Source organism: Punica granatum, chromosome 4, assembly GCF_007655135.1.
Source record: "Punica granatum isolate Tunisia-2019 chromosome 4, ASM765513v2, whole genome shotgun sequence".
NCBI lineage: Eukaryota > Viridiplantae > Streptophyta > Magnoliopsida > Myrtales > Lythraceae > Punica > Punica granatum.
Genome location: NC_045130.1, coordinates 32,530,682 through 32,552,888, shown reverse-complemented (window position 1 = coordinate 32,552,888; position 22,207 = coordinate 32,530,682). Strand labels below are relative to the sequence as shown.

The window sequence follows — 22,207 nt, the reverse complement described above, 5'->3', positions numbered from 1 at the left end:
TAACCCTGCGTTCAACGGCATGACCAACTTAAGTTAACGGAATGACATTGAGGACCTAAATGATGTTAGCAATGACCAATTTGATGTAACCTAATGACCTATTTGATGTAAAATGCTAAAGTGAGGGACACAACTTACGTAACGAGGACCACATTGATACAATTTATGAGGGACCTACTTGATGTAATAAGGACCAAATTGATGTAATTTGACAAAATCAAGGACCAAATTGATGCAAAAAATAAGTTGGGGATAAAATTGATACAACCGTGTAAATTCATGGACCAAATTGCCTATTTACTCCAAGCTTTACTCATTTCTTACAAAATTTTAATTTGCCCAAAATTAATGCCAAATCATTTTTTTTTCTTATAAAGCCAAAATTTTATACTAAAATAAGCTGTTATCATTTTGATTTTTGGTCTTTGTTACATACGGTTTCCGCGCTTAGCTCAAGTGCATCGCCTCTAAAAACAAAGAGTATCCAATTCCCGAATCTCAAACTTAATAAGGAGCCGAATGATGCATACAATTGTGTTATGATTAACAAAGATGCGTGCAAAGGATATAACGAATTGCTTATAATTGACACCAAGTGAGAATTTTTCATTATGATGAATAGACGTTGAACTTTTCTCAACACAAATAAGGTATCACCCCGCTTGGGAACCAAGATACCTCGTAACTCAAGAGGAATACGACTTTTGAATTGTCATTTGCAAAAGTGCTCCGATCATCTCATAATCTAAATCTGCTTCAAGTTACAAGAATATGCTCCACTTTTTCATATTGATCTTCCTTCGCTGCGAAGGAATATAACCGACAAGTTATGCAAAAGGTAAGGCCTCGAGGACATCTTCGCTCCATCGATCTTGATTCGTCTATTGCCACTGCAGATACTTGCCTTCGAACTCAGCTAATCATATGCACCATATCACCGGCGATCATCACTCGGTTATCGTCTTGCAGTTTCTGAAACCAACACCAACATAGACTACCGTCATGAAATGCCTTCTCCATCAGAAACCAGAATTCAGTAGCAGCAGCAGATTGAAACTTTCGAGCAAAGTCAAATCCTAGTTGTAATCTAATCTGACAGGACTAACATCAACAGTATATAATGTCTGGGACAAGTCATATATGTGTGTTCACCTCCAAAAGAGACATTATCTGTTCCCTCGAGTAGGGAGCGGTTGAAACATTATTGACGGTCCTCTCTATGTCTGCAATGGATATCATGTCCAACCTGTTTGCTCGCATATGCTGACCGAATATAGTGTTAAATGCTTCCAATCTGCAGAGCCACAAAACGAAGCCAAATGATTCCCAAGCCATTAAAGCATAATCTCGAGCAAACTAGTACGGGTTTAATATCGATGAGCCTGACCTTTCTTGAGAGAGAATTGTAGCAGATTGCCCTACTGGGGGTTCGTCCACATCCATGGCATCAGTTGAACTAAGAACAGAGAACCAAACAAGGCATCATAGAACACTGTTAGTCTTGGTGCACTCATGGACTCGTTGCTGACACTGATATGAAAATTTTCCCTCTCTAAAAAGCTAGTCATTAGAAAATCCATAAAGAGCAAATCCCGAGTCTAATCAAGAACAGCAAATATAGGACCATGCAGATCGTTATGCAAATACAAGATGCTCTCCATTATTCCTGGAAATGACATTAATATATAGAGCTCACAATATGCTTACCCTGCTGAATTAATAGGAACACTGCGTCCTGCTCCATCATTTCCATCAGAGCGACGATCTGCTTGGCCTTTTCTCTCCATTTCTCTCTGCTTCTCTTGCTCACGCTCCTCCATATCAGTCAATTCTTTATGATAAATCGCGAAATTTAATACTCTGAGTGCAGCTTCAACATCAGATTTTGTTACCTGCCAGCGCAGAGGAGTAGAGCTGCTTACTCTGCCTGATAGAACTAAACAGCTCAGGAGAGAATGACCAATAAAGTGGACTTACCAGTCTACTCAGCTTTAGCTTTGCATGGGCAGTAGAGAGACGTATTATGGTTTCCAAAGTTCTAGCAGTTATAGGAAGTGTTCCCCCAGTCTACAAGAAACAGGAGCCATTTCAATATAAATGAAGTAAATCACTGCATTCATTATGTTCTTAATCAGTCAAAAGCATCAACCTGCGCAGTTGAACTTCCATTCCTGAGCTCTGCGTATGCAGTTGCTATCTGTTCAGATGCCTGTAAAACCACAACATGAGGAGCTAATGGTTAATGGAACAATCAGGTGTCCCAGAAGTATGTCTTTTTATCAATTAGAGAAATTTAAAATGCTGCTACGCGAAACTTATATCCAGTTAAAGTTTTGAAACAAAGTTAAAGGAAAGAGAGAAAATAGAACACTGAACCTCATCAGTCAGCTCAGGCTGAATCCGGTGCTTAGCATAATGAATATACTTCTTGAGGAACTTGATAGTAAGTGTATCACGTTTCTGACCCCTCCCTGTTCTCTTTCCATGCAGCATGCGGTTATACTTGACAAAGACAGCTGACTCATCATTAGCTTCATCCTCCCTCCCATACCTAGAACTCCCGTCAAAGTCACCTACATTCATGGAGAGAATTCACTTGAAGCTCGATGAATAATTCACCCCAAATTTTACTATTGCAGAGTTCAACTCGCATACCTTCATCATATGCAGAACGATATCGATGCATGCGCAAGACGTGATCAGATATTTGTCGGTCAATGTCAGGATCCATTTGATCCAGCACGATAAAGAGTAAATCAAAACGAGAAAGAAGAGAGTCTGGGAGCCCAATGTTCTTGGTCGGAGTCAATGAACGATCATACTGGAGGCACATAAGATGGGATGAGTCAATCCAATCAATCAAAATAATTTAGACACACTACCAAGATCAAATCTGGAAGAACTGTGGAAGATCTGTTTATGGTAAGCAGAGAATCAGCCCTTACAGTTCCATATATTGGATTTGCAGCAGCCACCACGCTGCATCTAGCGTTCAAAGATGCATGAATACCAGCTTTGGCTATAGTCACCGTCTGCTGTTCCATGACTTCATGTATAGCCACTCGATCCTGATCGTTCATCTTGTCGAACTCATCAATACAGACTACTCCTCGATCAGCAAGAACCATTGCACCAGCTTCTAGTCTTCTTTCCCCTACATAAAGCACAAAATGATGTTATTAAAAGTCAAAGTACATACCTAATCTCCCGGGCTTCTGATATGATTTACCAGTTTCTTGATCAGAAGTAACAGCAGCTGTCAGACCAACTCCAGAAGAGCCTCGACCTGTTGTGGATATGGCAAGGGGAGCAATATTTATGATTGCTCTCAGCAGTTGAGATTTTGCAACGGATGGATCACCAACCATCATCATGTTTATGTCACTATAAGAAGAAAGATATCAGTAAATAAAACGCATTTTAGCTTGTCTAATTAAGCAATAATGAATAATATTGATAGAATTATGCTGAAGCTGCTACTCACCCTCTTAAGTGGGTTCCATTACTTAAATTCTTTTCAACACCACCAAGCATCAAGAGTATGACTGCTTTCTTTATCCATGAATGGCCATATATAGAAGGTGCAAGTGAGTTGCCAAGCAGATCAAAAGCATCTTCTCTCTCTGCTATCTTTTTGATATTTTTCAAGTCTTCAGGAGTGTAGATTGGTGCATTTGCCTCTTTGTTAAGAAGGGAGACATTATTAGCTATGAGAACCGTCCTGCATAACAAATTGACTAAGTTCTGCCTTCTTACATGGAGGAAATCGTAATAGATGAACTTTTAGATTAAGTAAGAAGTACCGCCATAAAATCTAGCTTGTCAAGTCTGAATTACCTGAAAACTCCATTAACACTGCCCTTGCTTTTTCCAGGAATTGCTTTGTATAATCCTACAATAGCCACCCGATCTCCAGGCTTGCAAGAATCAACCAAGTCATCCTCCACTATTACATCCACAGTTCTTGGAAGTTGACCAGGAGCAGAATTCTCAGGCATTTCTTGAATTGACATGGTTTGATGGTCTTTGTACTGGCAAAGCCCGTATTCAGTCACTAATAAATTACCGTTCTCATCCTGAAAAGATTCATTTGATTCAGAATGGTGCTATACATGTTTACAATAGATAGAAATAGATAGAAAGTCTGAAAAAGAGAAACTTGAGATTACCCTTGTAGGATACACGGAACCAGTAGGTAAACCCATGTTAGAGGTAATGTCTCGATATTCCCGTGTGGTGAATTTCTCAGTTGTTGGGCAGAAATGAACACTCTTTACTACTTTTGGCCTCACAAGTGAACCTGAAAATATATTTCCGATGAGATTCAGCCACTAATGAATCAGTGAATCACAGGGTAAGAAGACACTAAGAGACCATTGTATTAGTAAAGTGCAGCAAAGATTAAAAATGACATTCTCGCAGTTATTTGCAACTCTCAATTCCACAGCAAATACTTTATCACCCTAATCTTGTTGAGAAACAGAAAGTTAATGGCCGAACATTATCAGAAGTTGGGAGAAGAAGTACATTTGGTGACAATTCCCTCCACACAAACCATAGAGCCAATAAACTCAGACAGAAGTTCTCGGGGTGTCACTCGCCGAGAAACAAAAGGGCCCTCGAAACCCACATTAACACTTTCTCCTTCCTTAAGGTACTTCCCGTCAATCCTGTTAACTAGATCAGTGACTGCATCAGAGAAAGGTTGCATGTAATCCCCTGGCTTCCTCAAGATCCTGTACAGTACATATAAACAATACAATAAACCACAAGTTAGGAACAAACCCTTCATATTTTGTTGCTCAAACCAATTCAGAAAATTGAATTTTTTTTGGATAAGTGAAAATTCAATATTTTAGGCAGTTTGTGCGTAGATAATGCACTCAAAGATAAATTTGCTACCAAAACAAAGATAATATAAGCATGATTTGTTCCACCCCTGTTGCAAATCATCCGAAGAAGAGCTGAAGTACTCAATTTTTTAAGCCCTTTACCAAAGTCGAGCAGCTCACTTCATAGACAAAACAAAAAAGAAAAACGAAGCTCACATGTGAAACTCTACCGACTAAACGGAGGATTTATAAGAGAAAAATTCATAATTGATGAGGCATGGACGGGGCAATAAGAACCGAGTTCATAAACCGAATCAGTGAACATCTGGCAGTGAATAATTACTACATACATTCTGAATCACCGAATAAATATATCAAATAATAGAGGAGGAGGGACGGACTTAGGGGCCAAGTTGCTGAATGAATGGAGATCGGAGATGTCGACGATGAGGCGGCGGCGCTTGTGGTTGATCATCGTCTTGATGTCGTCCATATACATCCTCCCGACCTGAAATTCCATTTCGCGATTTCACGATCGAAAACACCAATTCAGCTTTCAGTAAATGCCCAAGAAATGAAAAAACTGACGGTTCAAATGGACTTAAGGGGCGGAGAAGATAGAGAGACAGAGGAGAGTTAGGGTTTAAGGGAGGGGAAATCACATCGTTCTCCAAGAAAGCGAGGAGCTCCCGCTTGCGGTCTTGCCGGTCTCTGTCGCTGATGTCCATTGCTCCGACGAGAGAAAGAGAGAGACAGAGAGAGAGACAGAGAGCGAGAGAGAGAGAGGGCTCTTCTCAGTTGCAGACGGCGGCGAATTGCCCTTGCTCTTCTTCGTCGGTGGGTTTGATTTGTCGCTGCTGTTGTGGCGGGAAACATGAGGGACTGCGCCACCCTTTTGGCGGGAAATGGCGGGAACGTGCACGTGCCTGGTCCCGGCACGTGACTCCTCGTTCCTTCGCTTTTTCCTTTTCTTTATTTACTTATTTATTTATTTATTTATTTATACTTATATTATTAACTAATAATATTAATATTAATATTAATATTATAATATATGAAATAATATATTTCTGGGCAAAATATAAATTGACATTGGTCACCGTATTTTCACCCTATGGCCACTTTAGTCCTTTCATAGTTTGTAAGTACAAATTAGTCCCCTACTTCGAATCTTGACCGTCTCGTGATACTTCGACCGTCCCACTTCTATATAACACTTCTTCTGTTTTTTGTTTTGGTAGGTAACACTTCTTCAGTTTTGGTAGTAGTTATTTCATGTCGTTTATAGCACTAATCAATCCAAATGCTATGGCTAACAAATCTTATTTCGCACTTTAGTCTCAGTTTGATGATTGCATGAACTATACTTCCCTTATATTGCACTAAGCATCGCATCAAAATTATTGTATTATTTTCAGTTTCTTTCATGGACTATGGAGGAGGTCCCCTTGAGGAAACGATGGTCTTATGGTGGGCCTAACTTCTTGATGATGGTCAAGTCACTTCATATAGCTAACTATTACAAAGCAAAGGGGAGGAGTGATTACTGAAATGGAGGAAGATTGAACTCCTACAAGAAGTTGTTGAAGTGGCTTAAGGAGGCTAAGAAGCCTGATACCAGCGTCACACCAGGAAACAGAAGATTAGGTCGAGCTTAATGGAGTACGGACATATTACATTTTTTAACTCTTTAAAAAACTCGAGCCAACTGTTATGGTTTGTAATTTATGGGGTTTTGGGATGTCAATTATGAATTTCAAGACTTATTAGTTATAGTATAGAATGGGTCTAGAGGTGTGGGGCAATGAAAACCATGATGCTACAATGAAATTAGAGTTGACATTTGTATGTGAAGGGAGTTGCTACCAAGGGAGTTGCTAAAATAGAAAAATTACTAAAGTTGTAGAACCAGATGATACTTTTACCTTTTTACCATTAATATTTGTAATCATCAATATTTGATGGGATTACATGCAATTTACTTAAAATTTGGAGCACTTGAATGGTTCCTCAAAAACTTGAGTGACTTTTTCACCCAAAAAAAAAAACCTTGAGTGATCCCACGGCGCCGTTTTGTCTCTCATCATTCTACTCTCGGCCACTGACTCCAAAACGTGCCCCGCCCGACCGACCGGAGCCGAACGGAGGAGCTCAGAGGAAAGAGGAAGACAAGGGAGCTCGCAGAAATGGCGAAGAAAGCTTCAAAATCTCAAGACTCAGCTCCTCCTCCATCCTCTTCTCGAACGCCAGCCCCCTCCGCCGGAGCTTCCGAGGCAGCTAACGCAGAGTATTGTCCTCCTCTACTTCACAGGATCATCGTCATCCTCACTCGTTCCGTTTCTTCTTTGCACAAGTGATGCGCAGTCTCGTAGTATATCCAGTTTACGTTCTCTGCAGTGCAAATTAGGAATGAAATTGATGCTCTGAGCGACCGAAACATGTTTTCCACTTCTATCTGAGCTGTCCTGCTTAGGTTTTAGGATATGGTTTTTTATTCCTGGGGGTGTGAGTGGGAAATTTGAGAATTGTGAGGTTTATTGGTGTAGTTGGGGCTGATGTGTTTCAGTTCATGTGGAGAATTAGTGTACTATAGGCTGGAATTTCCTCATTTGCCCCAAATTTTCGGTTAGGATCTTGCTGTGTTTCTGCTGAAGTTTGAACCTTTTTGATGTAATGTTGTGTTATTATATGCTTTAATTCAGTCTAATCTTGTGTTGGTTATTAGTTGTCTGTCTTTTCAATGTCGCATTAGTCTTAGTTTTTCGCAGTTTTGGATAATTCCCATGTCCAGTTCATGTGGTGTTGTCCTGTTTCATAGTGATTGAAGTGTGGGTTTCTCTGAACTTTTGGTGGTTGTTTTCTATGTCAAGGAGAATGGTTTTGAGAGCAAAGTCGAGTGAGAAGATGAAGAGGTTAGCAGAGATGAGCAGAGAAAGCGAGGATGAGCGGAGACCCAAGTCAGCAAAGACTTCAAAAGGGTCTCTGAATAAGAAGAAGAATCACAAGCTTGACTCTAAGAAGCCCAAGAAACCACCAACTGCGTTCTTCTATTTCCTGTATGCTGTCTCCCTTTCTTTCCCCCTTTTCTTTTCAGTTTCTTAACTATTACAGGACTGTTGTTTTTTTCTTTTGTATTCGCAAAAAAGAAATATTAGAGAAGGCATTTGTCTATGTGTCTCTATATGCAACTTGGCAGTCATAGAGCAAATTCATTAGCCGTTCAGTATTTAAAGACCCACGAAGGCATTTGTTTTACATTTTGGCACCTGCATTTTGCATCCTGGCATCAGATGAAGATTTTTCAGAGACATTATCTGGAGTTTTGTGTATTATTTTCAACGAAAAGAGTTTAAGATCCATTTTTATTAGCTTTTTTTTTGGTAATATGTTCTTTCATATTAGCTAATCTTTGAGAGATAGAATGCTCATATTTTGTACTATCGTTGAGTTGCATCTCAGAGTAGAATGGATGGGACGACCTTTATTTTAAAGGTTGCCAACTATTGCTTTCTGTTGTGAGGATTGTTTTATTTTCCCAAAAAAAAAGCAATTTTTGATAAGAATGAGTGTAGAGATATCTTGCATGATGTTACCACCGTTCTATATGTAAAATAAATTTCAATTTTGAAAGTTCACATTTTGCTTTGCCTTCAAAAGCTTTTTTATTGCGTTATTTTCCTTGTAATTGGAAAAAAGAATGATGCCTCGCACAACAAATAATTTTGGACCTGATACAGTGTTAAGTATCTCCTTTTCTACTGGATTCAACCATTTTATTTTCTCATCTGCAAGTAGTAGGCTCTTGGAAATAGCATACTTATGGCACTTGTTGGTATAGGTGTAGCTGACTCACTTTCTCGGGTTTCTTTCTCATTTAGTTGCCATTCATGCCATCCACTCTTATAAAATACGCCCTACATTTATCTTTTAATTGTGGTTGGTTTGATATCTTGGGCATTTGATTTGGCCTGAAACACTTCTGTTCTATAGCAAATGGTGGATTCGTAGCAATGTTTACTTGTGACAGTCTATCATTGGATATGGACACATGCTTTATCACCATAATCATATTTTTGGTTGTTGTTTATAGGGAGGATTTTCGAAAGGAATATCAGGAGCAGAACCCAGATATCAAGTCAATGCGGGATGTATGTGCTTGTGCACTAGATCTTTTAGGTCTTCTAATATTTGTTTCATTATCTTCTCTTACTTTCTTGCCGTCTTATCTGAAGCTCCCTAAGGATTTCTCCGTTTGACTTTCAGATCGGAAAGGCTTGTGGCGCTAAGTGGAAAACAATGACGTACGAGGTCTGTATTTATTATTGCATTAAAATGTTGTAGGTCCTGATTGTGTCAATCTGGAGACCTTTTTCTTCTGGATTCTTTTGACTCGATACCATGACATGTGTTTGTTCTATAGTTATGAGCTTGTAAGTTTCTTGTATCTTCTGCGGTTAGGTGTTTAGTAACTTCATTCTCTGGGTTGAGCTTATTATGCTCAGTTCCCTGATTTGAGATTCTTTTCTCTTGGCTCGTAAAGCTCGTGACATTTTCCCTAAGAATCAACTGTGTTTTCTCCAACTAAAAGTGATGTGGTTTGGCTGGGATATGTGTTGGGGCTGAACTAAGTTTTATCCTAGCCCCTATTTCTGGAGCTTTTGTGCTTCCAAATATCCTCTGGGATGGCTCAACTGTCAGATCCGGGGTCTTGCCATTTGCAATGATTAGTTGATGGCATTAAATTCAAAGGAATGGAAAGTCGGAATCAAATTCTCCTTCTTATACCATGGAGAACTAGGGAGTGAATCTTTAGTCATAAGCTTCCTATTCGATGCCTGTTTCTCTGTTTATTTTCAGGAAAAGGTCCAGTACTACGATATAGCTGCCGAGAAGAGGAGAGAATTCGATCAAGTGATGGCAGAATACATCAAGAGGAAGGTAAGTTGCAGATTCTTTGAATATGATCATTCATTGAGCTTTGCTTAAGGTGGGTAACCGACTTCAAATTTTGCAGGAAAGTGGGGAAGATCCCGAAAGCGAGGATGAGACCGAGTCTGACAAATAAGCTGTAACAATCTGCAGATTCCTCTGTAGGACCGGAAATGGTAGTTGTAGAACATTGATTGTGTGTAAATTTTAGGCAGTGGTAATTAGTTGGTTAATCTCTTTTGTAACCATTGGAACTGTTGCCTTCAAGTGAAATGAGAGGACAGTTTATATGTTTTCCCTATACAAATTGCAAAATAGCCATTGACTTGGGTCCCGAGTTGACATCAATACCGCCACCGTACACTCCGTAGGAGACCTTGATAGTCAGATATGATAGAACCAAACTCTGATGCCATGTTCGTATTATTGACCGTGTTAGATAACTCTGTTGCCATGTTCGTGTTAACCATGAAATTTGTCATATTATTTTGATGAATAATTGCATGTTGACATAAAAAAAATAGTTAGATAATGTTAATTTTATATCTAAATTCGTGTAGTTAGGTTTGTATTGTTTGAGGGATAATTTAGTTTTCGAAGAGTCAATATCAGATATAAGCTATATGACTGTTTTATTAGTATAAATATTTTCTCTTCTGTTGATCATATTTTTGTAAGGTGATTAATATATTCCATGTTTATTAATTTTAAATATAAAGAGATAATTTACTCGGTACTGATTATTATTATTATTATTATTATTATTAATGTTGTTGTTGTTCTTATCATAGTTTAAGAATTATTTTCTCCACCTAATTAAAAAATACATTTTTTTAGATATATATTATAATATTATTAGATTTTGTTTTCATTTTTTTAAATCCCACGCATCATCTAGTAATTATTCTTTTTTTAAAAAAAAATTCAATCACTCGCATTGCCGTTAATCATCATCTAATTTCTAATTAGTCTAGTCTTGTTTAGCATTTTTGCACAACAACGCCAAATAAAGGAATGGTAAGTTAGTGAAGTCACTTCATTTGCTGCAGACATTTCCTTTATTGCCATATTTTAATTTTCTCTTTTATTTTTCTCCCTTTTTTTCTTTGATTGTGTTCCAGAAGAGAAGAGACAAATAAAATAGTTCAATGATAGAATAATGAAATTAGCAAATAAAAAGAGAAAGGGAAATGGCTGATCCCTTTATACCAAAGGCAATCACTGAAGCAAATTTTATTAATGAGCTTGATTATCAATGCCATGTCATGTCCAACCAAGAAATTTGTTTGATCAACGGCACCATATACTTGAGGCACCCTGTCCGCTACAGGACAAAAAGTAAAGCACCAAATCTCCTTCGAGACCACCTCGTATAGGAGATACTGCTGGGAGCTAACTTCACATCTGTATGCTCGAAGTGAACTATGAGAAATGGAGCATCCACTATAATCTTGGACCTGTAGCATAGACATAAGTGTTTGGAAGGAGATGGCACACGTGCCGACTTGACGTGCTGGGCTACTGCTGACTCCAATTCGTAGTATCAGTCCTCATTTAAAAATGAAAATGTTGTGCCTGAATCTGAGAGTATGTTGCCCTCGTTTGAGGGCGAAGCTAAATAGTCATTTGAGTCGATTCTGTTATTGTAGACGGTGATACCCCTCAGAGTTAGATAGTACCAGCTTCTTTTCGACACTAATGGAATACATACAGTGCCTGGTCCTTGAAACATATGCTCTTTTACCAAAGTTCAGCTTACTTGATTTGTCGATCATCATATCGAGAAAAGGTAGCAAGCAATATGAGAATTTGCCATCTGCAGTTTCACCCAATTGGGTGACTAGGGGCATCTGACTACCGTCAAAACAAGTGGGTGTCTCTATGAAGAAATTGCGGGGAAAAAAAATATAGTGAAGAAATACTACAGGAAATGATGGCGTGGGAATAAGGACTAGGGAGACGAAGGAGAGGGAGGACAGGAAGATGGAGAGATTTGTTGGAGTACTGTATGAATTTATTAACTAGTCCTTCAGTTGCATTTTCGGGATAGGCGTGGGGATAGGCGTGAGTATTAGATAAAATTTTCGACAAATCCAAAATTCATTAACAGCATTACTTAAGAATGTCTTCTATAGAAATAAGAGATTGTGATAACAACTCCAAGGAGTTTGGTTTAGTGGTAAGGAGGAGTTTAAGTATCCACAAAATTTCAAGTTCGAAATCTCTTGGAGTCACTGGAGCGCTTTTAGGGTGATTACCCATTCTGTACCCCGTCGGAGGTTCACGGAACCTTAGAGATTAATCGGGCGAAATCCGAACACTTCGAATTAGTAAAAAAAAAAAAAAAGATTGTGATAACAATTAGAAAAGTCAACTAGTCCAAGCCCCTGCGTTGTGCAGGTACTTACATTTTTGGGAGTTGCATAAGTAGGTTGTACTTTTACTGGATAAAATTTTCGAGAAACTCGGAATTCATCAACACCATTATTCAAGAGTGTCTTATAAAAAAACATAAAGATTGGGGCAAGAATAGAAAAGTCAATGCATTTATGTTAATTTAATACAGGGAACATGAAGAAACTCTTTACCGAGAGCTAAGGGTCTCTCAAAACAGAGATGTAGCGCGTCCTCACCGATTCAGCAAGAGGCTCTCGTAGAAGTACTCCGAATTATATAATATACAGCTTAGATATGGATAGATATGCCCTAGACTTCTTTCTAGTCGGATAATTCTTAATTATTTATGTAATTTTGTTAACGGCAATATGGAAGAAGGAAAGCTACCTTAATTACCTTCCCTCTCTCATTTGTAACATGGATACTTATACTAGAAGGGGAACCGCGATACTTGTAGAATGCTCAACGTAAGTTCGGGTTGAAAAATTACTTGCGCTGCGCAGTATAATGTTTTGTAAATATACTTTAAAATATTTCAGTTTAGGAAAAACTATACATTCACTCATCTAAGTTTTGATTACTTTTCTATTTTAATTCTTTTTCTAACTTATACATTTCTGATTTAGTCTATTTTCTTTTTTTTGATTCGTTTTCATCTTTCATTACTTTTTTGTTGTCATCATTTTATCAATTTTTTTCAAGAAAAAATTTAATTTTAACTATTTTTGTCCTAATTCCTTTGTTTCTTTTTTCTGTTCATATTTTTCCTTAGTATGTTTTTGTTTCTTATAGTCCTACTGCTTAATTTTCTACAAAATTACCCAAACAATATTCTTAAATAAAAATTATTTTTATTTCAAAATTAGAACAAAAATGAATTAAAATAATAAAAGAAAAATCGTGAACTTACTTGAGAGAATGGAGGACGAGGATTTAGGCCATAAAAGAAGGGGGTAGTGACAGTTTGCATTGGGAGCATCGATACTCAAGTTGTGAGCAAAGAAATGAATGGAAAAATTAGAGGAGATTATGACTCAATAGCCACCAACCACGCTTGTGAGATTGGTCGTGACACAGTAAGTAAGAATATGGTGACCCTTGATGCGAGGAATGATATCGCAAAGTGTAATTGTAGTTATGATTGCAAAGAGAAACATTGACAAATGTATAAGTATAGGCCCAAGGTGACCTCCTCTAAGCCAGTGGTGCCAAGTGTCATTCCTTACCACTGCCTCTCTCCCTTTCAAGTTACCATCATTCTTTTAATATTTATGTAATTTTGTTAACGGCAATATGGAAGAAGGAAAGTTACCTTAATTACCTTCCCTCTCTCATTTGTAACATGGATACTTATACTAGAAGGGGAACCACGATACTTGTAGAATGTTCAACGTGAGTTCGGGTTGAAAAATTACTTGCGCTCCGCAGTACAATGTTTTATCCGTTTGTAAATATACTTTAAAATACTTCAATTTAAGAAAAACTATACATTCGCTCATCTAAATTTTGATTACTTTTCTATTTTAATTCTTTTTCTAACTTATACATTTCTGATTTAGTCTATTTTATTTTTCTTGATTCGTTTTCATCCAATATCTTTGATTACTTTTTTGTTGTCATCATTTTATCAATTTTTCAAGAAAAAATTTAATTTTGATCCACAACTTTTGTTAACTATTTTTTGTCCTAATTCCTTTGTTTCTTTTTTCTGTTCATATTTTTCCTTAGTATGTTTTTGTTTCTTATAGTCCTACTGCTTAATTTTCTACAAAATTACCCAAACGAAATTCTTAAATAAAAATTATTTTTATTTCAAAATTAGAACAAAAAAAAATTAAAATAATAAAAGAAAAATCGTGAACTTACTTGAGAGAATGGAGGACGAGCATTTAGCCCATAAAAAGAAGGGGGTAGTGATAGTTTGCATTGGGAGCATCGATACTCAAATTAGTGAGCAAAGAAACAAATGGAAAAATTAGAGGAGATTATGACTCAATAGCCACCAACCACACTTGTGAGGTTGGTCGTGACACAGTAAGTAAGAATATGGTGACCCTTGATGCGAGGAATGATATCGCAAAGTGTAATTGTGGTTGCGATTGCAAAGAGAAACATTGACAAATGTATAAGTGTAGGCCTAAGGTGACCTCCTCTAGACTAGTGGTGCCAGATATCATTCCTTACCACTCCCTCTCTCTCTTTTAAGTTACCATCCTCCTTTTAATAATTAGCACCATCCGAGTTGAGGTTACCTATGACTCAAGGTTCAAGGAGAACAAGTTTCACGTTATTATTTTAATTGTTATTATTATTATTTTTTTGAAAAGTAATTTTCATTTCAACATATGTCATGTCGATATTCTTTAAAAAAATTGAGTGATAGAACTATAAGGAACATGAAGTCCAACATTGCGGCATTAAACAAAAAAAGAATCAGGACAAAAGAAATACAATAAAAAATTGAGGACCAAAATTAAATTTTTTCCTAATAATTATTTTGATGAAAATATCTAAGAAAAGGGAAAATGATTAAAATAGGAAAGTATTTAAAGGGTACAGAATGAAATGATAATAAAACAAAAGGTGCTAGAAAAAAGGTAATCAAACTTCAAAGACTAATCGCGTAGTTTCATTATATAACATCACATTTTTAATAACTTCTAAAAAGATATAAGTATTACCAAAAAAGTTAAAAAAATTTAATATTTATTTTTTACAATGTTAATTGATTTTGAAGAGATAAAATAGATTTTAGAAAGAGGATATATTGCTGAGGGGGAGGGGCAGATGGAAGAGAGGGGATAGAGAGGATAATGTAAAAAATTATTTATTCACCAATACTTGCGATCCGACGGTTCGAAAAGTGCTTTCACAAAAAATTGATTACACCATATAATTCCTTCAATGGTTTTTAGATAGTTAAAAGGGATGCATAAATTTACCAAAATATCCTTCAACTTCTAATTGTGCAATGGTTCTTAATTTTCTACTAGGGAAAGCCCACGCTTTATTGCGACAGTCCAATTACAATGTATGAGTATTATTTAATGTGTTTATTATTGTTATTATTATATTCCATTTCTTTTGTTAAACTCCGTATGTTGTCTTAAACACAAAATATTCAGGTTTCGTTTGGTAATACTTCACTACTGCTATAGTTCACTCCATCATTTTTTCAAATTCAACAAATAATCATTACTATTTTGTTTTTTTCTCTCATTTAATAATAAATTCTCACACATAACAAACTCTTTACATTTTTAGAATAAATTAATTAGATTTTTTACTGCGCAACACTGTGTTAAGCATAATCTCTTATCTTAGATTAAGAATTCATTTGTGAGTGCAGTGAAAGGTTCTACAATCACTTTTTCTCATAATTTTAAGCAGATTTGGTGTTTTGTAAGAGTTTTTAAAACCACGGTTTATGCCGAAATTACAGCTGCAAATATACTTTTTCAAACAAGTTAATAGGTGCTTTTGAAATGTGTTTCTGCTTATTCTGTTTCCAATATTAATAATTGTCTTTGTTACTTTCAGTAATTTTAAATTAATTTCTTCCAAACATTTTAGTTTATTTTGAAATGAGCACTTAATTTTCAGCAATTTTGTTTCAGTACTTCTCCATAAGCAATAACACTCCCAAACCAAGCCTAAAAGCTTTTTTGAGACTGGAGTTCGTTTGTAAGTGCAATGAGAAGTTTCATAATCACTTTTCCTAATTTTGAATAGATTTGGTATTTAGTGAGAGTTTTTGAAACCATAATTTAGGTCAAAATTGTGGTTGCAAATGTGATTTCCTCAAGCAAATTAATAGATGCTTATGAAATTTGCTTATGTTTATTCCGTTTCAAGTATTAATAATTGTCTTTTTTACTTTCAAGAGTTTTAAATTAGCTTCATCTAAACACTTTAACTTATTATAAAATTGACACTTATTTTCAACAATTTTATTTCAGTACTTCTCCATCAGCAAAAATACTCCCAAAGCAGGAGGTTCTATAAGCACTTTTCACTTAGTTTTAAGTAAAAATAGCGACTAATATATATATATATATATATATATATATATGGGGTGATGCTGCAACGGCTGGCACCCAAAAATAACACCACAGTTGTTTTATTCTTAGTTGTCAGAATCTCTAACATAAGATAATGACCGTATAAGGGTCTTAATATTTTTTATCTTTAAGATTCACCCCTGATATATTGACTATCTATAATTTTGGCCACGTATCTCTTCTCTTCGACATTTAGTCTCACCCATGAATGACCGAATTATAATTGAGGGGACGGAGGAGGCGGCAGTGTGGCGTGGGGTTGAAATCGGAAGAGTCTGTACCTCTGATTTCTTCTAATGCATTTACATAAACAAAATCTCAAAAAAAAAGACAGAATTGAATGCCCCATTTGTTTTCAGGGTTAAAATCACAAAAAATTTAACTTTAACTTTAATTCAATCCACTACATAACAAAAATACACATTTCCCAAGTAAAAAATTTTAACTTTAACTTTAACTCAACACACTACACAACATTTGTCATTTTCCACAATCAAAATCAAAGTTACTTTAACTCTGAAACCAAACGCACCGGAAGTTTCTCGAACGAATTGGGAACTGATCAAATCTCAAGCTTCCTTCTTCTTCGTCTTGTTCTCGGGATCATGATCGACCCACATTTGGTTATGCTGCCCAATTGCAGTTCCCGGGTGGCGCTTTCCTCGAAATTCGATTTGAATTGATGCTAACGGTGGGTATGGTTGCTCTTCTTCCCCTTTCCAGTATTTCCAATATTATTCGGTGGTTCACGGATAAGACCAAATGTCGATGAGAAGAGAATTAGTCGAAATTATAAATAGTCAAAATATGAATGGTGAATCTTAAATATAAAAAACACATGACACTTGTACAATCATGAGCTTATATGAAAAAATTTTATAGTTAAGAATAAAATAACCATGGTGGTTATTTTTGGATACCAATCGCTATAAAATCTCCAAATATATGTCACTGAAAGAAAAGATATCGACTGATAAGAAAATTTTAAAATCCTAATTTGAGTTGAATTTAGTAATTATAAACGTTATTTTTTCGAATAGGTTAATAAATCATTATAAAAATTGTTGCTGCTTATATTATATATCATGCATTAATAATCATTTAATAATCATTTTTTTTCAGTAAAATTCGTATGGAAACATGCTCCCAAATCAAGCATAACATCCACGAAAACAAAGCAAAAATGATCTTAACTTTTTATTGAAGGAAATGCTTTTTCAGGGAATAAACAATTTAGCGAGATTATGGTAAAAAAATCCCAAGAAAATGAATTTGATTAAATTAGTTAACACAAGAAAGCCATTTCTTTAATTCCCCGGCCATGTCTGCTAAGACAAATGAATTAATATCGTTTTATAATCCGATAACGGTCAAATTAATATTATCCCATGAAATTACAAATTCTGGAGAAAAGGAAAAAGGGTCAACATTTTCTCCGACAAAATCTCCCTCGTAATTTCTGTCGAAGTATCGAGCAGCAGCGCAGCAGATCTTCCATGAAAGGGAACTGAAAATACCTAAAAGACAACTCCTTTGCACACCCTTTACTCCCAACTCACACCCCATAAGAATAGAAACTCCGACAGGGAGGGGGCGGGGCAGAGACAGACAGGATGTTCGAATTGAGGGACGGGTGTTGCTTTCCCCGAGTGCTGATGGGCGTGAATGTGGGTCTTGCTTGTTTGGACTTTGTCATTGCTGTTTGCGCATTTTACCAGGTGATGTTCTTGTTTCTGATTCGGGATTGTAATTTCGATGAATGTGTTCAATTGGGTGTGCGTTGGCTGCTGTGTTTGTCTGCCACAAATTTGTTTCCGGGACATTGAAATTATCATTCTTGTGGTTGCTCGTGGAAGCATTTGGTCTCCTTGTGCTGGGTCTGTTTCCATGGCGATAGACAGGATCCTTATCATGTACCTGTTATTGTATTGCATATTTTTCTTCTGGAAGTTTGTTTGAGGTCTCTTTTCCATAATTTTCTGTTGAAGTTTTTGACTCGGGTATTTCGTTTTTCCCCTTAAGAGGCAGTATGGGTTCGTGAACTTGGAGTAACTGAATGCTCGTGTTTGCCATCTCCAATCAGTTGTTTCTATACTACTGCTTGTTATCCCATCATAGAATCAGGTTACTGTTACCACAAGGTTCAGAATAATGGCTAGGCTTTGAGAATGAAAACCCAGTATCTCCGCATTTTTGGGTGGAATTACTCTCACGGTGGAAATTCTTTTTGTTCTATGTTCTCAGCTGGTTGATGCTCTACTTGTGTTTTGTGTTCTTCATTTTTTAAATTTGATTGAAAATAGTTGTTATTGGTAATGCACTTCTCTGACCCCAAGTGTGTCTCACTCGTCACGTTTACTTACAGTTGTTAAGGATACAGTCACGGAGTCCGCAAGTTGGCTGGAACCGCCAGAAAGTAAGTGAGAAATTTAATTAGTATGATGTAAGTTGGGAAATGATAGGGCGAGAACTAATATGCATATATTTCTTCTTTGCTTATCGTAGCACTTGCCTTTGATTTATCTCTCTTGAACAAACCTAACTTAAAGTGAATTCTTGGTGATAAGAGCTATCTATTCTGTTCTTTAAATTGGTGATAATTTTGTAAAGATATTCTGATTAGTTGTGCTTATATCTGCCTCGTCACTCTTGTGGAAGCACATTGGCCTCTTACTGACACATGTTTAGTGGATTTTCAGGTCTTTCATCTAATGATTGGCTCTTCTAGTATAGGTAAGGTGCTCATGATATAATCTAACATTGTTGATTCTGTTATTCTTTACTTTTAACTTTCAGCAGTTTTTACAGCCGTTTACTAGTGGAGCTTTACCTTCTGTTCTTATTTATGGAGGGATGTGGAGTAGTACTCTTTGGAGTCTACTATACAATTAATAGCAATTTCGTTTTACAGGTTACTTTATTTACTTTGTATCGACTCTGGTTGCTACTTGCAAGGGATGGCTGTGCTGGTCGCACTCTTGTGGCTTTGTTCTCATGGGTATATGAATATCGACAACTTTTAGTAGATTCTGTCCTTTCTTATAGAAAGCTTCTTTTAATAACTAACTGAACCATGGAAGTTCTATGCTGCAGCCTTCCCCAAAATATTGCTCTTTGCGGCATTTCTTCTACTACTATCATTCTGGTATGAATTCTAGAATACCCTATTACAGTTTCTATTTTGAGACTGTTTTGGTCTCTGAAGATAAGCTTTTTGTTTTTACTGTGGATTAGATAAAATGTACCCTGTTCTATGAAAACTCTTGCAGGGTCGACCTGTGCCACCAAGCAAAAGATGACTATGAGGATGAAGATGGAAGTTTCTACGAGTCATTGTTGGACAGGACTATGAGCAATCCAAGTAACTCAAGGGGGGATACGCTTTGGAGGTGTTTACCTTTACAATTATCCCATGTGGGACGCCGCCAAAAAATTGTCATTTTGGTAGGGGAAAAGATTAATAAACAATTGATCTCTTTCTTCGTTGCTATATAATCCTATCTCGGATTAATTTCCTTTCCATGCACCAATTATGTGACCATACTTTCAGGTCACTGTGCTGGTAAGCATACTGATGATTACTGCTGCTCTGCTTATCTGGATTGGTATAGGGAAAAACCCCATCGACTCGGAACTGGTGGCTCGAGTAAGCATTTAAATGTGTACTAACATCTTTTACTTCTAATAAATCTCTGAGCTTTATCTTGTTGTACTTTTTGCTAGAATTATGTTTTATCTTATGTTCCTTTTATATTTTGAAAGTGTGTTGGGCTGAAGGTTTACCTTCATTTGTCCGAATTTTAATTTGCTGTGCTGACATTATCATGAAATTTGCTTTGAACAAGAAACTTGAAGTGTTGTCATGTTTGTTCGTTAATTTCTTTCAAGTGTTCATATCCTATCCTTCTATATAATCTTGGACCTGTTCAGAAAATGCATAACTTGAGCCTGTAGATTTCAGATTATCTGAATCATGAAGTTGTTCCCCTTTTTGGAAGTTCAAGTAGTAAAACAATGATTCAATAATGCAGGTATATGTAGCTCTTTCTGCGATAGCAATGCTATTCCTGGGAGGAGCATTAGCATGCTATGGTGAGCGAATAAGGAAGAGTATTCATTTTGGACATTGCTGTTTTATTGTCATTGTAAATAAATAAGGATATCTGGTGTTCTAAACCTGAAACATCTTGGACATGTAAAACTATGTAATATATATTATAAGCAATGGTTTCATTTAAATGGTCCTAGGTCAATGTTACATTTGCAGGACTCCTTTTATGCTCGAAGATGAGAAAAATTAGATCTGAAAGGGTTGCATCTGAGATGTGGAAGGTAAGGAGCTGTATCGGTTGTAAAAGATTTGTGGCTTATTTCACAATTTGGCCCTTTGTTCATGCAGTAAAAGTATCAATATGTGGAGCATCGAGTCTTTTTCTAACTGACCAACCCATTCATGCTGACAGTTTAAAATATTTTTGGTTCAGTTGAATCATGAATCGATTAGTATGATCTCGCATTTTCATTAGTGGTCCAGCATAACACTAGGTTGTGTCTTGAATTGCAGGTTGGTGGTTTGGCAGTTGTCTCTGTTCTGTGTTTTACAACCAGTTCTTTGATTGGTCTTTTGACTGATATTCCGGTATGTGCATTCCTCCGGTACAGCATCATTTGTCGACGTAGCTTGACAAGATTCTCTCCCTCCCTCTCTCTTACTTTTCCTGCTTTTATTCATGCAGCTGCTATATCACTGGCATCCCCAATTTGTGAATGGTCTTTATGTTTCTATCTTGGTTATTCTGTACTATTTCATAGGTACTTTCCTCAACTTATTTGCTCTTTCAGATTGTTTGGAATAAGAATTGTGCTCCTCTGAGTAGTTATATGGTGTAAGAGGCGTGTCAGAAAAACTTGCTTGTATTTTAGCATGCCCTTGATACAATGATCTTATGAATACTCAGTACAATCACGATAAGAAGAGTGGATATTTGAGGCCAGTAATACTCGAATTTAGAAAATATGATTTTAGACCACCTATTTGTTTCCCAGTTCTGGACCACAACTTAGATGATCGATGCTCTTGCAGGATCATCGGTGCCCTCTGCCTTCGTGCTATGGGTAATGAGAGACCTGCCACCAGGGCAAGTGGCTCACAAGCCAGAGGAGTCGGGGAGAATAGCTTTCATGAGAGAGAGTATAGAGTCGGTAAATGTCAACCAGCCTCAATGCTGGACTGCTACTGTTGCAACTTCCACACGACCTGGGAATCAGGTGACCCTCTTTGCCTTTCTTCTGCAGTCACGTGTTTTCCTTCAAATTCACTTTTGCAGGATTAGATGACCATCAGCACGTGGAATAGGATAATAGTTTTTCTTCAAATTCACGTTTTCCTTTGCTCGGTTCAATTCAGGAGGAAGCCATCATTGTTCTATTTTGTTGCATGAAAATGCATTGGATTCTTTTGTTCTTTCATACTTTTTTCCGCAGAAAGAATAGATCAATTTTCGCACTATTGTCCTGAGGATTTCCATAATCCACAGGATGTTTCGTACTCATTCTGTTCCTTACATACTTTTAGTTCCCGAGTAGCCTGCTTATGTTAAGACCCTCGTTTTACAATTGCAGCAGATTACAAGACAAAGCCCCATCTAGCTCTTCATAAGCAAATGTGAATGATCCTGTAAATCCCGGGAGTAGGCAGAAAACTTTCATGCGGGGAGTGGTAGCATACTGACAAAGCGGTAACTGCTTTCAACTGACAACATGACTTAGCCATGGCTGTGGAAAACCCATACTACTCAGGCATGTACATAGAACGAGAGGAAGCTGTTATTTTGTTTGGCCCCTCTTTTTACCGTATTTGTTTTGGCCCGCTTTTGAATTGCCTTAATCTAATGTTCGGTCCGAGGCAGGCTTTGGAGCAGAGTGTCGTGATAGAAAGTGCAGGATGCTTTTCTCTGTTTCAGTGTTGCTCATGAGATTCTTGCCGAA

At 36.9% G+C, this 22,207-nt stretch overlaps 3 protein-coding genes across 4 annotated transcripts; 2 read left to right on the top strand and 1 right to left on the bottom strand.

Annotated features, from left to right (window-relative positions):
- Nucleotides 1-585: 585 nt before the first annotated feature.
- Nucleotides 586-5,689, bottom strand: LOC116202383 (DNA replication licensing factor MCM3). Its single transcript, XM_031533926.1, has 16 exons — nucleotides 5,495-5,689; nucleotides 5,234-5,340; nucleotides 4,528-4,736; nucleotides 4,170-4,300; nucleotides 3,838-4,076; nucleotides 3,485-3,721; nucleotides 3,230-3,384; nucleotides 2,946-3,154; nucleotides 2,656-2,821; nucleotides 2,377-2,573; nucleotides 2,150-2,209; nucleotides 1,978-2,067; nucleotides 1,708-1,892; nucleotides 1,388-1,456; nucleotides 1,153-1,294; nucleotides 586-972 (listed from the first exon to the last, which is right to left on the bottom strand). The coding sequence occupies exons 1-16, from the start codon at nucleotides 5,558-5,560 to the stop codon at nucleotides 913-915; spliced, it is 2,322 nt and encodes a 773-aa protein (XP_031389786.1). The 5' UTR covers nucleotides 5,561-5,689; the 3' UTR covers nucleotides 586-912.
- A 1,239-nt stretch (nucleotides 5,690-6,928) lies between these two features.
- LOC116202332 (high mobility group B protein 14) lies at nucleotides 6,929-10,086 on the top strand. Its single transcript, XM_031533857.1, has 6 exons — nucleotides 6,929-7,119; nucleotides 7,703-7,888; nucleotides 8,923-8,980; nucleotides 9,096-9,140; nucleotides 9,690-9,770; nucleotides 9,847-10,086. The coding sequence occupies exons 1-6, from the start codon at nucleotides 7,019-7,021 to the stop codon at nucleotides 9,895-9,897; spliced, it is 522 nt and encodes a 173-aa protein (XP_031389717.1). The 5' UTR covers nucleotides 6,929-7,018; the 3' UTR covers nucleotides 9,898-10,086.
- A 7,519-nt stretch (nucleotides 10,087-17,605) lies between these two features.
- LOC116206187 (tobamovirus multiplication protein 1-like) lies at nucleotides 17,606-22,174 on the top strand. Of its 2 annotated transcripts, none has more exons than XM_031538988.1 (13): nucleotides 17,606-17,937; nucleotides 18,585-18,635; nucleotides 18,919-18,952; nucleotides 19,131-19,217; nucleotides 19,313-19,364; nucleotides 19,489-19,663; nucleotides 19,770-19,865; nucleotides 20,251-20,311; nucleotides 20,487-20,551; nucleotides 20,784-20,858; nucleotides 20,956-21,031; nucleotides 21,303-21,487; nucleotides 21,845-22,174. In XM_031538988.1, the coding sequence occupies exons 1-13, from the start codon at nucleotides 17,833-17,835 to the stop codon at nucleotides 21,866-21,868; spliced, it is 1,086 nt and encodes a 361-aa protein (XP_031394848.1). In that variant the 5' UTR covers nucleotides 17,606-17,832; the 3' UTR covers nucleotides 21,869-22,174. The 2 variants fall into 2 exon arrangements, with proteins under 2 accessions (XP_031394848.1, XP_031394847.1); XM_031538987.1 differs by having other exon boundaries at nucleotides 17,607-17,937; nucleotides 21,842-22,174.
- Nucleotides 22,175-22,207: the final 33 nt, after the last annotated feature.

Excerpts from the sequence above, each read along its gene's own strand:
- LOC116202383 (XM_031533926.1), bottom strand. The coding sequence starts at position 5,560 with ATGGACATCAGCGACAGAGACCGGCAAGACCGCAAGCGGGAGCTCCTC. Across the intron at positions 2,574-2,655 it reads TCGTTCTGCATATGATGAAG|GTGACTTTGACGGGAGTTCT; the intron begins GTATGCGAGTTG and ends CCATGAATGTAG. Across the intron at positions 1,457-1,707 it reads GTTCCTATTAATTCAGCAGG|TTCAACTGATGCCATGGATG; the intron begins GTAAGCATATTG and ends CTCTGTTCTTAG.
- LOC116202332 (XM_031533857.1), top strand. The coding sequence starts at position 7,019 with ATGGCGAAGAAAGCTTCAAAATCTCAAGACTCAGCTCCTCCTCCATCC. Across the intron at positions 8,981-9,095 it reads ATATCAAGTCAATGCGGGAT|ATCGGAAAGGCTTGTGGCGC; the intron begins GTATGTGCTTGT and ends TTTGACTTTCAG. Across the intron at positions 9,141-9,689 it reads GGAAAACAATGACGTACGAG|GAAAAGGTCCAGTACTACGA; the intron begins GTCTGTATTTAT and ends GTTTATTTTCAG.
- LOC116206187 (XM_031538987.1), top strand. The coding sequence starts at position 17,833 with ATGTTCGAATTGAGGGACGGGTGTTGCTTTCCCCGAGTGCTGATGGGC. Across the intron at positions 19,218-19,312 it reads TTGTGGCTTTGTTCTCATGG|CCTTCCCCAAAATATTGCTC; the intron begins GTATATGAATAT and ends TCTATGCTGCAG. Across the intron at positions 19,866-20,250 it reads ACTCGGAACTGGTGGCTCGA|GTATATGTAGCTCTTTCTGC; the intron begins GTAAGCATTTAA and ends TCAATAATGCAG.